This window comes from Coregonus lavaretus (genome assembly GCF_964263955.1).
Source record: "Coregonus lavaretus genome assembly, chromosome: 16".
Taxonomy (NCBI): Eukaryota; Metazoa; Chordata; class Actinopteri; order Salmoniformes; family Salmonidae; genus Coregonus; species Coregonus lavaretus.
The window spans coordinates 9441352-9457818 of record NC_140003.1 but is presented as its reverse complement, the minus strand read 5'-3'; the positions used below and the strand labels follow the sequence as shown (position 1 = coordinate 9457818).

The 16467-nt window shown below is 44.1% G+C and overlaps 1 protein-coding gene across 8 annotated transcripts in view; it reads right to left on the bottom strand.

The window, feature by feature from the left end:
• Positions 1 to 16467, bottom strand: part of LOC311144040 (histone deacetylase 4-like) — a 184699-nt gene that overhangs the window by 72219 nt on the left and 96013 nt on the right. For 7 of the 8 annotated variants that reach the window (XM_084179974.1, XM_084179972.1, XM_084179973.1 and 4 more), the window contains 5 exons: positions 9473 to 9601; positions 9181 to 9293; positions 8509 to 8625; positions 7295 to 7490; positions 6813 to 7009 (listed from right to left, as the gene is read on the bottom strand). In XM_084179974.1, the coding sequence (XP_084036100.1) occupies positions 6813 to 7009; positions 7295 to 7490; positions 8509 to 8625; positions 9181 to 9293; positions 9473 to 9601 (752 nt within the window). The remainder of the gene's footprint in view (positions 1 to 6812; positions 7010 to 7294; positions 7491 to 8508; positions 8626 to 9180; positions 9294 to 9472; positions 9602 to 16467) is intronic. The other variant, XM_084179970.1, reaches the window with a different exon arrangement.

The window sequence follows — 16467 nt, the reverse complement described above, 5'->3', positions numbered from 1 at the left end:
GGAGTGCTGCAGACATGGTTGTCCTTCTGGAAGGTTCTCCTATCTCCACAGAGGAACTCTAGAGCTCTGTCAGTGACCATTGGGTTCTTGGTCACCTCCCTGACCAAGGCCCTTCTCCCCTATTGCTCAGTTTGGCTGGGCGGCCAGCTCTAGGAAGAGTATTGGTGGTTCCAAACTTCTTCCATTTAAGAATGATGGAGGCCACTGTGTTCTTGGGGACCTTCAATGCTGCGGACATTTTTTGTTACACTTCCCCAGATCTGTGCCTCAACACAATCCTGTCTCGGAGCTCTACGAACAATTGCTTCGACCTCATGGCTTGGTTTTTGCTCTGACATGCACTGTCAACTGTGGTACCTTATATAGACAGGGGTGTGCCTTTCCAAATCATGTCCGATCAATTGAATTTACTGTCCTATATCGACATAACCTGAAAGGAAGAAGCCACTGCTCCAAAACCGCCAAAAAAAGGTCAGACTATGGTTTGCAACTGCACATGGGGACAAAGATCATACTTTTTAGAGAAATGTCCTCTGGTCTGATGAAACAAAAATAGAACTGTTCGGCCATAATGACCATCGTTATGTTTGGAGGAAAAAGGGGGTCGCTTGCAAGCCGAAGAACACCATCCCAACCGTGAAGCACGGGGTGGCAGCATCTTGCTGTGGGGGTGCTTTGCTGCAGGAGGGCCTGGTGCACTTCACAAAATAGATGGCATCATGAGGAAGGAAAATTATGTGGATATATTGAAGCAACATCTCAAGACATCAGTCAGGAAGTTAAAGCTTGGTCGCAAATGGGTCTTCCAAATGAACAATGACCCCAAGCATACTTCCAAAGTTGTGGCAAAAGGACAACAACGTCAAGGGATTGGAGTGGCCATCACAAAGCCCTGACCTCAAACCTATAGAACATTTGTGGGCAGAACTGAAAAAGCGTGTGCGAGCAAGGAGGCCTACAAACCTGACTCAGTTACACAAGCTCTGTCAGGAGGAATGGGCCAAAATTCACCCAATTTATTGTGGGAAGCTTGTGGAAGGTTAAACAATTTAAAGGCAATGCTACCAAATACTAATTGAGTGTATGTAAACTTCTGACCCACTGGGAATGTGATGAAATAAATAAGAGCTGAAATAAATCATTCTCTCTACTATTATTCTGACATTTTACATTCCTAAAATAAAGTGGTGATCCTAACTGACCTAAGACAGGGCATTTTTATTAGGATTAAATGTCAGGAATTGTGAAAAACTGAGTTGAAATGTATTTGGCTAAGGTGTATGTAAACTTCCGACTTCAACTGTATACAGTGGGGAAAAAAAGTATTTAGTCAGCCACCAATTGTGCAAGTTCTCCCGCTTAAAAAGATGAGAGAGGCCTGTAATTTTCATCATAGGTACACGTCAACTATGACAGACAAATTGAAGAAAAAAAAATCCAGAAAATCACATTGTAGGATTTTTAATGAATTTATTTGCAAATTATGGTGGAAAATAAGTATTTGGTCACCTACAAACAAGCAAGATTTCTGGCTCTCACAGACCTGTAACTACTTCTTTAAGAGGCTCCTCTGTCCTCCACTCATTACCTGTATTAATGGCACCTGTTTGAACTTGTTATCAGTATAAAAGACACCTGTCCACAACCTCAAACAGTCACACTCCAAACTCCATTATGGCCAAGACCAAAGAGCTGTCAAAGGACACCAGAAACAAAATTGTAGACCTGCACCAGGCTGGGAAGACTGAATCTGCAATAGGTAAGCAGCTTGGTTTGAAGAAATCAACTGTGGGAGCAATTATTAGGAAATGGAAGACATACAAGACCACTGATAATCTCCCTCGATTTGGGGCTCCACGCAAGATCTCACCCCGTGGGGTCAAAATGATCACAAGAACGGTGAGCAAAAATCCCAGAACACACGGGGGGACCTAGTGAATGACCTGCAGAGAGCTGGGACCAAAGTAACAAAGCCTACCATCAGTAACACACTACGCCGCCAGGGACTCAAATCCTGCAGTGCCAGACGTGTCCCCCTGCTTAAGCCAGTACATGTCCAGGTCCGTATGAAGTTTGCTAGAGTGCATTTGGATGATCCAGAAGAGGATTGGGAGAATGTCATATGGTCAGATGAAACCAAAATAGAACTTTGTCGTGTTTGGAGGACAAAGAATGCTGAGTTGCATCCAAATAACACCATACCTACTGTGAAGCATGGGGGTGGAAACATCATGCTTTGGGGCTGTTTTTCTGCAAAGGGACCAGGACGACTGATCCGTGTAAAGGAAATAATGAATGGGGCCATGTATCGTGAGATTTTGAGTGAAAACCTCCTTCCATCAGCAAGGGCATTGAAGATGAAATGTGGTTGGGTCTTTCAGCATGACAATGATCCAAAACACACCGCCCGGGCAACGAAGGAGTGGCTTCGTAAGAAGCATTTCAAGGTCCTGGAGTGGCCTAGCCAGTCTCCAGATCTCAACCCCATAGAAAATCTTTGGAGGGAGTTGAAAGTCTGTGTTGCCCAGCGACAGCCCCAAAACATCACTGCTCTAGAGGAGATCTGCATGTAGGAATGGGCCAAAATACCAGCAACAGTGTGTGAAAACCTTGTGAAGACTTACAGAAAACGTTTGACCTGTGTCATTGCCAACATAGGGTATATAACAAAGTATTGAGAAACTTTTGTTATTGACCAAATACTTATTTTCCACCATAATTTGCAAATAAATTCATAAAAAATCCTACAATGTGATTTTCAGGAATTTTTTTTCTCATTTTGTCTGTCATCGTTGACGTGTACCTATGATGAAAATTACAGGCCTCTCTCATCTTTTTAAGTGGGAGAACTTGCACAATTGGTGGCTGACTAAATACTTTTTTCCCCCATTGTATAGAGAGAAAGAGTAGGCAGCCCAGAGAAAGTGAGAGAGATTGACAGACGAGGGCAACAGAAGACAAAAGAAAATGAGACACAGAAATAGAGACAGCGAGAGAGAAGCAAATAGACAAACAGAAAGAGAGAGATATACCTGTATGCAGAGAGAGAAACAGAGAAGGAAATAGGCAGAGAGAGAGAGAGAGTGAGAGAGAGAGAGAAAGAGACAGAGAAGGAAAGAAGTAAAGAGACAGAGAAAGCGAGAGAGAGAGAGAGAGAGAGAGCGAGAGAGAGAGAGAGAGAGACGGAGAAAGCGAGAGAGAGAGAGAGAGTCAGAGAAAGCGAGAGAGAGAGAGAGAGAGAGAGGGAGAGAGAGAGAGAGAGAGAGAGAGAGTGTGTGTATCAAGACTGTGGTGGATGATGCTGTGCCAGGCCAGCTGGGTCCATCAGGCTCGGTCGCCACAGGGATGGCAAGGGAAATAACAACACCCCCCACCCACCCCCCATTTCCAGTGTCCCTGGTCATAGCCACCATGGCTGGCAGACGCACACACAGGGCCCTATTGGCACGACATCAGGGGACCCGGTTGACGTCAGAGCGCTGGTCTCTTGCCTCACCCCCCTGTCCCTCTTCTCCAAACACAAGCCTCTCTTTTTACACACAAATCCCCCCCCCCCCTTCTTCAATCTCCCAACTCTCTCTTTTAACACTAGAAGTGCCGAGGCAATCATTTTGAATTTAAAATTGAAATATCTCTGCCATTTTTAAAGTCATGCCCCCTTCCATCCTTGACTTTTCCTAAATAAGTCTATTTAACACGTTGTTAGAACTGCAAAATCACAAACATAAGTAGTTTTAAGAGGAAATGTAAATTTCACCCCCTGCCCCTCATTCGCATGCTGATGATGTGGTCCTCTGTAGCTCAGCTGGTAGAGCACGGCGCTTGTAACGCCAAGGTAGTGGGTTCGATCCCCGGGACCACCCATACACAAAAAAAATGTATGCACGCATGACTGTAAGTCGCTTTGGATAAAAGCGTCTGCTAAATGGCATATTATTATTATTATTATTATTATGATTGCCCATCGAAACTGAACTTAAACTATATCGAAACTAAATTCATACATATAATAATAGAGTTGGCCTAAAGACAGGATTAAATTGACAATAGTCTGATGGGTGACAGAATTATCAATTGTCAAATTGTATATGAACAGATGGGCCAGTGCAGCTTGGAAATGGTGCGTCACAGACACCTCACAGGTCCTCAACTAGCAGCTTCATTAAATAGTACCCGCAAAACACCAGTCTCAACGTCAACAGTGAAGAGGTGACTCCGGGATGCTGACCTTCAGAGTTGCAAAGAAAAAGCCTTATCTCAGACTGGCCAATAAAAATAAAAGATGGGCAAAAGAACACAGACACTGGACTTTTTCTTTGCAACTCTGCCTAGAAGGTCAGAATCCCGGAGTCGCCTCTTCACTGTTGACGTTGAGACTGGTGTTTTGCAGGTACTATTTAATGAAGCTGCCAGTTGAGGACCTGTGAGGCGTCTGTTTCTCAAACTAGACACTCTAATGTATTTGTCCTCTTGCTCAGTTGTGCACCGGGGCCTCACACTCTTTCTATTCTGGTTAGAGCCAGTTTATGCTGTTCTGTGAAGGGAGTAGTACACAGCGTTGTACGAGATTTTCAGTTTCTTGGCAATTTCTCACATGGAATAGCCTTCATTTCTCAGAACAAGAATAGACTGACGAGTTTCAGAAGAAAGTTATTTGTTTCTGGCCATTTTGAGCCTGTAATAGAACCCACAATTGCTGATGCTCCAGATACTCAACTAGTCTCAAGAAGGCCAGTTGTATTGCTTCTTTCATCAGCACAACAGTTTTCAGCTGTGCTAACATAATTGCAAAATGGTTTTCTAATGATCAATTAGCCTTTTAAAATGATCAACTTGGATTAGCAAACACAACTTGCCATTGGAACACAGGATTGATGGTTGCTGATAATGGGCCTCTTTACGCCTATGTAGATATTCCATTACAAATCTGCCGTTTCCAGCTACAATAGCCATTTACAACATTAACAATGTCTACACTGTATTTCTGATCAATTTGATGTTAGTTTAATGGACAAAAAAATTCAGAAAGCATATATGAAACTTATTTATTAGAATGTTAGAATTTTGCAGTCAAAATGACTGCTCATTGGCTCAAAGTGTGGTCCCTCCAGGCCCGGCTTTTCTGGAGTTAAAGGGGAAACACACTTTTGGGATTTGAGCCAGCCACATCAGGGATGAGATTGCTTTGAAGTTGAAGCCTACTGTAGTTCCTTTAATGCTTAATAAACTGGTAGTTAAAAACAACTCCTCAACACTGTTAATATCCAACTATACATGTTTCAATCATTTCAGCTTTATAGTACCTTTCATCCAAAACATGAAGCAAAAACTAAGGCTCCGTCAAATACATATATTTTTTGACAGTAGATGACAATCTAACAGTAGCACTATGGAAGTATTGATATCATGGATCACCAGCAAACAATCAATGGATCCTGAGTGTCAGCAACCCAAAATATGACTGAGTTGATTTAACCGCATCATACTAACACAGATCCTACCACTCCCATTGCTTGTCAAACAACAAAGCTAATGCTAAACCATTGGGAATTAAACTAAGCCACATTCTCCATATTCTTAATGGATGACCACCGGGAATTCTGAGGTACATTCTGAGGTAAAAAGTAGGTGAAAACAACAGAGTCCCATAGTGGATAATTAAGTGATAATGCCCCTGAAGGTGGTGTTTGGAGGATATATTGGCACGGGTGTTGTCGAGAGCCAGCAAACCGTGCCAATATATCCTCCAAACACAGGCTTCGAGGGCATAACGGGTTACCAACATATTCAAATAATGATTGACATATTTTCACTAAAAACTTTATTTTGATTCATTTATTCATTCCATGGGCCCAGTCAGTCGTTCTAAATGTTCAATTTCCATGCTGGCTAGCAACATTCTTATCCATTGCTTGCTAGGTAGCCAACTATGGTCACATCAAACAGTGCAGTCATCTATAACAATGAGCTAATTAAAACTATGCTGATTTATGATTCCAACTGTCTGAGAAAAGCAGTCTCTCATCCTGACACGTTAATCCTCAATTGGACAGTGGAGATCGAATGTCAATATTGAAACAATGTTGCAAAGGTCGGAGAGAAAGACAACAAGGTTTATACAAATCTCTGCTGTTGAAAACCAAATGCTAGTCTAAAAGATAGGGGAGATGTCTAGATGCTTTTTCACAGTGGAGCTCAAGTTTATAAATTGCCTGGTTGGGCTGATGAGACAGTAGATTGCGCAGTGGGATGGAACAGTAAATAGGTATTGCAACGTCATAGCCTTAGCCAGTGGTAACTTGCGGAATAGACACCGTTTGGAATGCGGTTTTAACCAATCAGCATCCATGATTAGATCCACCTGTTGTATAATAGCATACAATCCTCAGGAATGTCACAAAACATGAGAAATTCAAGAGGGAGAAAAAATAGCAATAATTATCTCTACACCCTCATCCTGCTCCGACCTTATGATTCTCCATCCTCCCTAATCACCACACACACATAAATACACACACACTGAGCTCTTTCCTGTATGACCATATAAGGAAGCGGCTTCCTCCATAAGGTAGTTGCTATGGCAATGGAAGAAGCATGCACAGGAACATGCACACAGGATAGGCATCACTTAGCTGATGTACAGCTGTTGTGTTGCTGCTGGGCCTGTTGTTTGTGCTTCATAACGTAGCAGACACACACACACAGACACACACACACCACACACATAAAAGAACAAAAGATGCATGTACGCACGTTCACACACACATTCACACCCCTCCCCCCCAACACACACACAAACACACCACACACACCTTGTTGATATGCAGTTGCTGCTGCTGGAACTGCTGCTTGTGTTTCTCCAGGAACTGCTGGTGCTGCTGCTGGATCACCAGCTGTTGCAAGGCCTGGGCGTTCTGGGGCAGAGGGGCCGACTGGGTCCTCCCCAGGGGACGGTGCTGCCCACGCAGCTTGTGGATGGAGGGCGACTGCAGGGGCATCCCGCCCAGGCCTGAAACACACAGACACAACATGAAGAGGATGATCCACAAGTAACATTGGGGACTCACCCAGTGGAGGCTGGTGTCACTTTAAACCGGAGGACCCACTCATTGTACTGGCTGGAATGGAAGGAGTAGAACCGTGTCAAACACATTCATTACATTCCAGAAATTGCTACGAGCCGTCCTCCTTTCACCAGCCGCCACTGAAACCACCACGCAAGGTGGTCCTTTAAAACCAGATTTTGGGGATGATGTGCTTTAGATAGTGCCTGAGACAGAGTGGATATGCTTACAGCAGGACAGACCTAGTGGGTTCTGGGACTGCTCCATGAGGACCATGTGCTGGAGGAGGGGGTTGTGTGCTGAGCCCCCGTCGGTCAGGTAGGAGGGCAGGTGGGCCCCTGGGATGAAGGGAGTGGTTTTGGGGAAGCTCTGCTGCAGCCTATCGTGCATTGAAAGCCTGTCACCTTCCTGCTGGCCCGACGTCATCTGAAGGGATGAATAGAGGGAGGGAGGGAGGGAGAGAGAGAGAGAGAGAGAGAGAGAGAGAGAGAGAGAGAGAGAGAGAGAGAGAGAGAGAGAGAGAGAGAGAGAGAGAGAGAGAAATAGAGAGAGAAATAGAGAGAGAGAGAGAGAGAGAGAGAGAAATAGAGAGAGAGAGAGAGAGAGAGAAATAGAGAGAGAGAGAGAGAGAGAGAGAGAGAGAGAGAGAGAAAGAAAGAGACAGAGAGAGAGGGAGAGAGAGAGCACGAAAGCGAGAGAGAGAGAGAGAGGGTGAGAGAGAGGAGAAAAAAAATATATATGCAGCTGCTGGGTAGAAGTTGCCCCTAATGCAAACCCAAGAAACATCTAACTGTAGTGTAATTTCCCTCTCAACCATTACAGGGCAAAATATATAAGTGAACTACAGCAAACTAATAACTCTCTGCCTGAATTGACTTGGAAGAGTTGGAAACGGATGTAGAGCGACAGAGAGCGAAATGGGGGGTGGGTAGAAAGAGACGCAGGGGGGGGGACGTTCCTCACAACAAAAAAATACAAACATTGGATGGACCATCCGAGGGGGTAGTACATGCGTCACTGACATACTGCTGGTCATTGTCTCTCAATGGGGCCTTTCTGAAATGGATTGAGGCTGAAAAGCCACATATGACAGATGGACTATGTCTAGACAGGGCCCCCTCTATGTAGACTCTTCCACTCTGAAAGGGCCGTGTACGCAAGCAAGCCCTCAAAGTGACAGAGGAGAGGACAAAGACAGAAGAGAGCGAGAGAAAGAAAGAGAGAGTGAGTGAGAGAAAATAAGAAATTGGGGGAGAGAGGGGAAGGCGGTGGAGAGAGAGAGAGTGTGGGGGGGGGGATGTGGGCGAGAGAGAAAGGGAGGAAGTGAAATGTCAGGTTAGAGAGATACAGAGAGATGCAGAAGAGGGAGAAAAAAACAAAGAAAGAGAAAAAGAATGAAAGTACTAACAAAAAGTACGAGAGAAAAGTGGGTGTATGAACTCACGCTGGATGGGCCGGTGGCTGGCAGGCCCAGGGTGATGTTAGGCAGCGAGGGCGATGTGTACAGAGACAGCTGGCTCAAGGGGCCCTCTCGGCCAGCCTGCCTGTGGGCCAGGGAGGCCTGGAAACAGAGAAGCACACAGTTAGAGAGAGACACACTGAAACACAGACACTGGCCAGACAAATAGACCCCTCTGCAAAAATAAACAGCCCTGTCTGGTCATTCCCCCGGACCCCTGCGGCCTCCTGTCTACACTGGCCATCTGGAGCACATGTTGCTTACAGAGACACATACGCTCAGAGCCTTAGACACTCACAAGGATACAGAGATACTATGCACAGAGACACTTGCATTTACACTTGCATTTACACACTCACGTGCACATACTTACACACACAAACAGTCACACCATATCAAACAAGCATGCAAGCACACAGGCACACGTGCACACGCCTGACAGTGTGACCCAACAACTAACAGGTGGGACATAAACACACTGTTTGGCTCGGGCCATATTAAGCAAACAGCCCTCAGCAATGTGACTGGGAACAGTCAACATCAAAGCAGATTGAAAAGAGAACAGTACAGTATATCAGAAGCTCCTGGTTTCTACATGGTCAAAGTACGCTAACAGCTTAATGCAGGTGAAGGTTCTAGTGGCTGCTTAGTGCTTACCTCTACTGAATTACTGGACATAGAGCCAGCGATGCCATTCTCATTGGTGATGTTACTGGAGCTGTTGTTGGGTGAACTGGGGCCCGAGCCAGGAGCGCTGTTGCAGGCCGATTCTGCAAAAAAGACACAAAACACAAGACATGAGGCTCCCACACACCATGCATACTGATCAACGTACCAGGTTGGAAACCTATCGATTTCAACCTACAGAAAAGCACCAAAGTCATAGATGCAAGGGCTGTGCGAGTTTGCACGTGTTCCACTTGGGCTGAGTTGTGTGGCAGAAGCTTACCAGCCATGTCCAGAGAGCGCTTCTTGGCAGTGGTGATTGGACCGTCCTTCCTGCGTAGCAATGGGCTACTTCTGCGCTCCGTTACCTTCTGTTTTAGCCTGGACCGGAGCTTCAAGTTGGGCTCAGAGGCTAGAGAGAGACAGGAAGAGGGGGTCCATTAAAACACAACTAGAGACCAGAACATACAGAACACAAATGACAGAAATCGGAGGGAAGAATATAGAGTTCTTAGGAAGGCTTTTTTGTTGGCATGACCATTGAGGGCATATTTGAGATGACAAGTAGGGCGCTATTAAAAATTGGATTAATTTGAATGAATATAGTTAAGGAGACAACACTGTAAAAGGAATGATATGAAAATGTTACACATATTCTGTTCTGTCCTGCAGATGATATGCAGATGTATGGAAGTGGGAAAACAGACAGTCTGATATCTTTCTTAGGAGATTCTAGCTGCTCTGGCTTCCCTGGCTGTCAAAGCCTCAGAGGGCTTTTGGGCTTCGCGTGGCAGGCAAAGACAAGAGCTTTCGCTCGCTACTGCACAACAAGCCTGTCACTCCGCTCTCACTCTCCTCTCCTGCTGTCTGAAACTGTCTGGAAAAAAGAAAAAACTCCAGACCCCAGCAAACTACCTCCCCCGGCCCAACTTCTGCTGACCTGTGCTTGGTAGAGATCTGAGGTGACGTCACACTTCTCCGAAACTCTCGGAGAAGAGCACTTTTAATGGAGAGTGTTTTACAATGTAGACAACATTAGTACATGATCAATAGTCCCAAACAACACACTGTGCTGTGGAGCCTAGAATGAAATTAGCATCGGAAATGAAGCACCGCACATGGCGCTCACCTGGTACCTCAGAAGGGTAAGCCAGTTCAGGGCAGTTAGTTATGCTAACAAGCTACTCCATAAAGGAGCTACTTCTGGAAAGACTGATGGAGCAGATGTGAAGAGACTTGATGAGATGAGCTCCAAACATGTGACAAGGATAAGCAGCAGTAGGGGTAATGAGTTTCCAGTCTTGGCAGCTCTTGCTGACCCCAAGCTTCATCAAGCCCGTCTCAATGCCCAGCTAATGAATAGCTCTTGTTGTCAAATGCTCGCAATTAAACAAGTGTGTGTCTGTGTTTTTGGTGGACTTCTCGGGTTCGTTTTTGTTTATTTTCACTTTATGTGTGTGGAGATAGGGGGATAGGGCCGGAGAACAATGGAGGGAGCGACAAAAGAGGTGACTTTAATTATCGCAAACACAATGATCAGGGAGAGGAGCACGGTCCTTGTCAAGCGCCAACCTGGGAGACCCTCTCATCGCTCTATCTTATAGGCTAGTGGCCAATCCATGTTTTTTCACATCTCTAATGTCTCCCATTTCTAAAATGGATGGTTGTGAAAAAATATTTTACTGCAAAAGTGGTTACATTTATAGATATTGTGACACCCCCTAAACTCAAAATGTGCAGAACAATGCCTGGCTAGAGGGGGGGTGGGCCACATAAGATAATGTAACCAATATTGCAAGCTCTGACGTTGAACAAATTTGGAATACAAGTATTCAGTTGTCTGCCCTACATACAAAAAAATACAGCATTAGGATGTCTTAATGCATGCTGGAAATATAGACCTGTAAACACAGAGATAGAATGAGCAGAAATATAAACTATGAATATTTATGATGAATGTAAGCTTTAGTTTTAGGTAGCTGATTAAAGACATGCTCTGGAACTTTGGCGACTAGTAAGTATTTTTTTAAAGCTCCCGCTTTGGGCTAGATGTGTCAATGTGTAGTTCATAGATGCATAATCTATGAGCAGAATTACTGTCTTACCTCAATTAGCCACAAAATCCCTAGTTTGAAAGTGACTGTTTACTGCAAGCTGTGCGGTACAATGCAAATAGTCTGGGTGGCCATTTGATTAGATGTTCAGGAGTCTTATGGCTTTGGGGTAGAAGCTGTTTAGAAGCCTCTAGGACCTAGACTTGGCGCCCCGGTACCGCTTGCCGTGCGGTAGCAGAGAGAACAGTCTATGACTAGGTTGGCTGGAGTCTTTGACAATTTTTAGGGCTTTCCTCTGACAATGCATGGTATAGAGGTCCTGGATGGCAGAAAGCTTGGCCCCAGTGATGTACTGGGCCGTACGCACTACCTTCTGTAGTTCCTTGCTGTCGGAGGCCGAGCAGTTGCCATACCAGGCAGTGATGCAACCAGTCAGGATGCTCTCGATGGTGCAGCTGTAGAACCTTTTGAGGATCTGAGGACCCATGCCAAATCTTTTCAGTCTCCTTAGGGGGAATTGGTATTGTCGTGCCCTCTTCACGACTGTTTTGGTGTGCTTGGACCATGTTAGTTTGTTGGTGATGTGGACACCAAGGAACTTGAAGCTCTCAACATGCTCCACTACAGCCCCGTTGATGAGAATGGGGGCGTGCTCGGTCCTCTTCTTTTTCATGTAGTCCACTATCATCTCCTTTGTCTTGAACACGTTCATGGAGAGGTTGTTGTCCTGGCACCACACGGCCAGGTCTCTGACCTCCTCCCTATAGGCGGTCTCGTCGTTGTCGGTGATCAGGCCTACCGCTGTTGTGTCATCGGCAAACTTAATGATGGTTTTGGAGTCTTTCCTGGCCATGCAGTCATGAGTGAACAGGGAGCAAGTCTCTTCTTCTTATTGGTGTCCTTTAGTAGTGGTGTCTTTGCAGCAATTCGACCATGAAGGCCTGTTTCAAGCAGTCTCCTCTGAACAGTTGATGTTGAGATGTGTCTGTTACCTGAACTCTGAGATGCATTTATTAGGGCTGCAATCTGAGGTGCAGTTAACTCTAATGAACTTATCCTCCTCAGCAGAGGTAACTCTGGGTCTTCCTTTCCTGTGGCGGTCCTCATGAGAGCCAGTTTCATCATAGCGCTTGATGGTTTTTGCGACTGCACTTGAGGAAACTTTCAAAGTTCTTGAAATGTTCCGGATTGACTGACCTTCATGTCTTAAAGTAATGATAGACTGTCATTTCTCTTTGCTTATTTGAGCTGTTCTTGCCATAATATGGACTTGTTCTTTTACCAAATAGGGTTATCTTCTGTATACCACCCCTACCTTGTCACAACACAACTGATTGGCTCAAACGCATTAAGAAGGACAGAAACTCCACAAATGAACTTTTAACAAGGCACACCTGTTAATTGAAATGCATTTCAGGTGACTACCTCATGAAGCTGGTTGAGAGAATGCCAAGAGTGTGCAAAGCTGTCATCAAGGCAAAGGATGGCTACTTTGAAGAATCTCACATTTAAAATATATTTTGATTTGTTTAACACTTTTTTTGGTTACTACATGATTCCATATGTTTTATTTCTTAGTTTTGATGTCTTCACTATTATTCTACAATGTAGAAAATAGTAAAAATAAAGAAAAACCCTTGAATGAGTAGGTGTGTCCAAATTTTGACTGGTACTGTATATTTTAAAACATATACAGTTGAAGTCGGAAGTTTACATACACCTTAGCCAAATACATTTAAACTCAGTTTTTAACAATTCCTGACATTTAATCCTAGTAAAAATTCCCTGTTTTAGGTCAGTTAGGATCACCACATTATTTTAAGAATGTGAAATGTCAGAATAATAGTAGAGAGAATGATTTATTTCAGCTTTTATTTATTTCATCACATTCCCAGTGGGTCAGAAGTTTACATACACTCAATTAGTATTTGGTAGCATTGCCTTTAAATTGTTTAACTTGGGTCAAACATTTCGGGTAGCCTTCCACTAGCTTCCTACAATAAGTTGGGTGAATTTTGGCCCATTCCTCCTGAAAGAGCTGGTGTAACTGAGTCAGGTTTTTAGGCCTCCTTGCTTGCACACGCTTTTTCAGTTCTGCCCACAAATTTTCTATAGGATTGAGGTCACTTTGTGATGGCCACTCCAATACCTTGACTTTGTTGTCCTTAAGCCATTTTGCCACAACTTTGGAAGTATGCTTGGGGTCATTGTCCATTTGGAAGACCCATTTGTGACCAAGCTTTAACTTCCTGACTGATGTCTTGAGATGTTGCTTCAATATATCCACATAATTTTCCTTCCTCATGATGCCATCTATTTTCTGAAGTGCACCAGTCCCTCCTGCAGCAAAGCACCCCCACAGCATGATGCTGCCACCCCCGTGCTTCACAGTTGGGATGGTGTTCTTCGGCTTACAAGCCACCCCCTTTTTCCTCCAAACATAACAATGGTTATTATGGCCAAACAGTTCTATTTTTGTTTCATCAGACCAGAGAACATTTCTCCAAAAAGTACAAACTTTGTCCCCATGTGCTGTTGCAAACCGTAGTCTGGCTTTTCTATGGCGGTTTTGGAGCAGTGGCTTCTTCCTTGCTGAGCGGCCTTTCAGGTTATGTCGATATAGGACTCGTTTTACTGTGGATATAAATACTTTTGTACCTGTTTCCTCCAGCATCTTCACAAGGTCCTTTGCTGTTGTTCTGGGATTGATTTGCACTTTTCGCACCAAAGTACATTAATCTCTAGGATACAGAACGCGTCTCCTTTCTGAGCGGTATGACGGCTGCGTGGTCCCATGGTGTTTATACTTGCATACTATTGTTTGTACAGATGAACGTGATACCTTCAGGTGTTTGGAAGTTGCTCCCAAGGATGAACAAGACTTGTGGAGGTCTACAATATTTTTTCTGAGGTCTTGGCTGATTTCTTTTGATTTTCCCATGATGTCAAGCAAAGAGGCACTGAGTTTGAAGGTAGGCCTTGAAATACATCCACAGGTACACCTCCAATTGATTCAAATTATGTCAATTAGCCTATCAGAAGCTTCTAAAGCCATGACATCATTTTCTGGAATTTTTCAAGCTGTTTAAAGGCACAGTCAACTTAGTGTATGTAAACTTCTGACCCACTGCAATTGTGATACAGTGAATTATAAGTGAAATAATCTGTCTGTAAACAATTGTTGGAAAAATTACTTGTGTCATGCACAAAGTAGATGTCATAACCGACGTGCCTAAGCTATAGTTTGTTAACAAGAAATTTGTGGAGTGGTTGAAAAATGAGTTTTAATGTCTCCAACCTAAGTGTTTGTAAACGTCCGACTTCAATTGTATATATATATAATTTTTTTGGTGGGTGCTGCAGCACCCTCAGCACCCCTACTTCCTGCGGCTATGGCCTTATTTACTTTGAAGAACTACAAAATATGGATTTTGTCAGACAGCACAGACAGCAACTCTATAAAGATGAGATGATGACTTGGAATGAAATAATGAAGTCATCAATAAAACAAATGTAATATACACAACAACTGAAATAGTTTATTAAAGTAAAGTAAGGTGAATAAATTATGGTTAATAAGTGATAAACAGTAATGGGCAGTCACTACCATCATGGGACTTTTATGAATTGTTTTATTCTGTATAGTTACAGCATTCAACCAAGAATGCATTGTGCATTTAATGTAAGAAAAATCATAGAAACCGAAAAACCGTGATTACTTTTTAATAATCAAACCAAAACCAAACCGACCTCAAAAAGCACTAAATCGCTCAGCACTATAGAAACGGCAGCAGACTGCTTGGCATCGCAAATCACAAGCCTCTTTGAGGATCAATGAGGCAACTCAGAGGTTCCAACGAAAGGAAAGAGAACCCTCGACACCCTCTGTCTAGCTCTACAACTTGTGGTATACCAATTGTAGTATAACTAGTGCCTCCAGGATTGGGTTCTTAAGTTACCTCATTATTTAGAAGTAAGCTTTGATTCATTGCTAGCCCAATACGGCTGCCTGAATCCAACATGAGCTTCCTCTGGCTCACTGCATTTGTGACACACATTGGAATTTGCCAGTGCACTCTAATGCTGTTAGGGTTGAGCTGGCACATTTCTTCCCCCAAATAAATCATGTCCACCACCCTGGCTGTCTGCCCTGGAATATGTTGACTTTATGGTGTATGGGTAGGATGCAACCACACATGATGACAAGCGCATAAGGCAAGTAGTGTATTTCACTGTAATGTCTGCACCTGTAAGTAAGCATTTCACTGTAATGTCTGCACCTGTTGTATTCGGCGCATGTGGCCGATAAAATTTGAATTGATTTGATTTGATTTGAAGTGTTCACTACAATAAACCAACACACAACCTGATACTCATTGACAAGAAATGCCATCAACTTAGTGGGCATTCACATGTCATATAAATTGTGCCTATCCGATGTCAATGCCACCCTGAATCTCCCAGTCTCCTGAGTGGCACAGTGGTCTAAGGCACTACATCGCAGTGCTAACTGTGCCACTAGAGATCCTGGTTCGAATCCAGGCTCTGTCGCAGCCGGCCGCGACCGGGAGACTCATGGGCGGTGCACAATTGGCCCAGCGTCGTCCAGGGTAGGGGAGGGAATGGCCGGTAGGGATGTAGCTCAGTTGATAGAGCATGGTTGTGGGTTCGTTTCCACGGGGGGGGGCAGTATAAAAAAATATATGTATTCACTAACAGTAAGTCGCTCTGGATAAGCGTCTGCTAAATGACTAAAATGTAAATGTAAAATGAGATGCCGTACATGTTGACTTGGTGACATTATGGTGTATAGGGAGGATGCAACCACCTCTCCAATGTCAATGCCATCCTGAATCTCCCAGAACTGCCCCTGATAGGTCCACTACACCATCAGTCCCCCTCTGGCAGTTACTAAAGACAGAGACACCAAGGAACTGGACTGCCACATGTCAGGAGGCCATTCAACAGCCAAAATGCCGGCGTACATTGCTGGCCAGCCCATGTGACACCTGGACTGCACTCACATATGAAGAATGAACTCTCATGCATTGGTCTGGGAAACTGTTCAGTAATCCCAACATCTCTATAAAGACATAATTCCATCTATGGCAAACAAGAGGCCCCTTAGGATGGTCAAACTTAAAGGGGTACATTGGGATTTTGGCAATGAAGACCTTTATATACTTCCCCAGAGTCAGATGAACTCATGATACCATTTTTATGT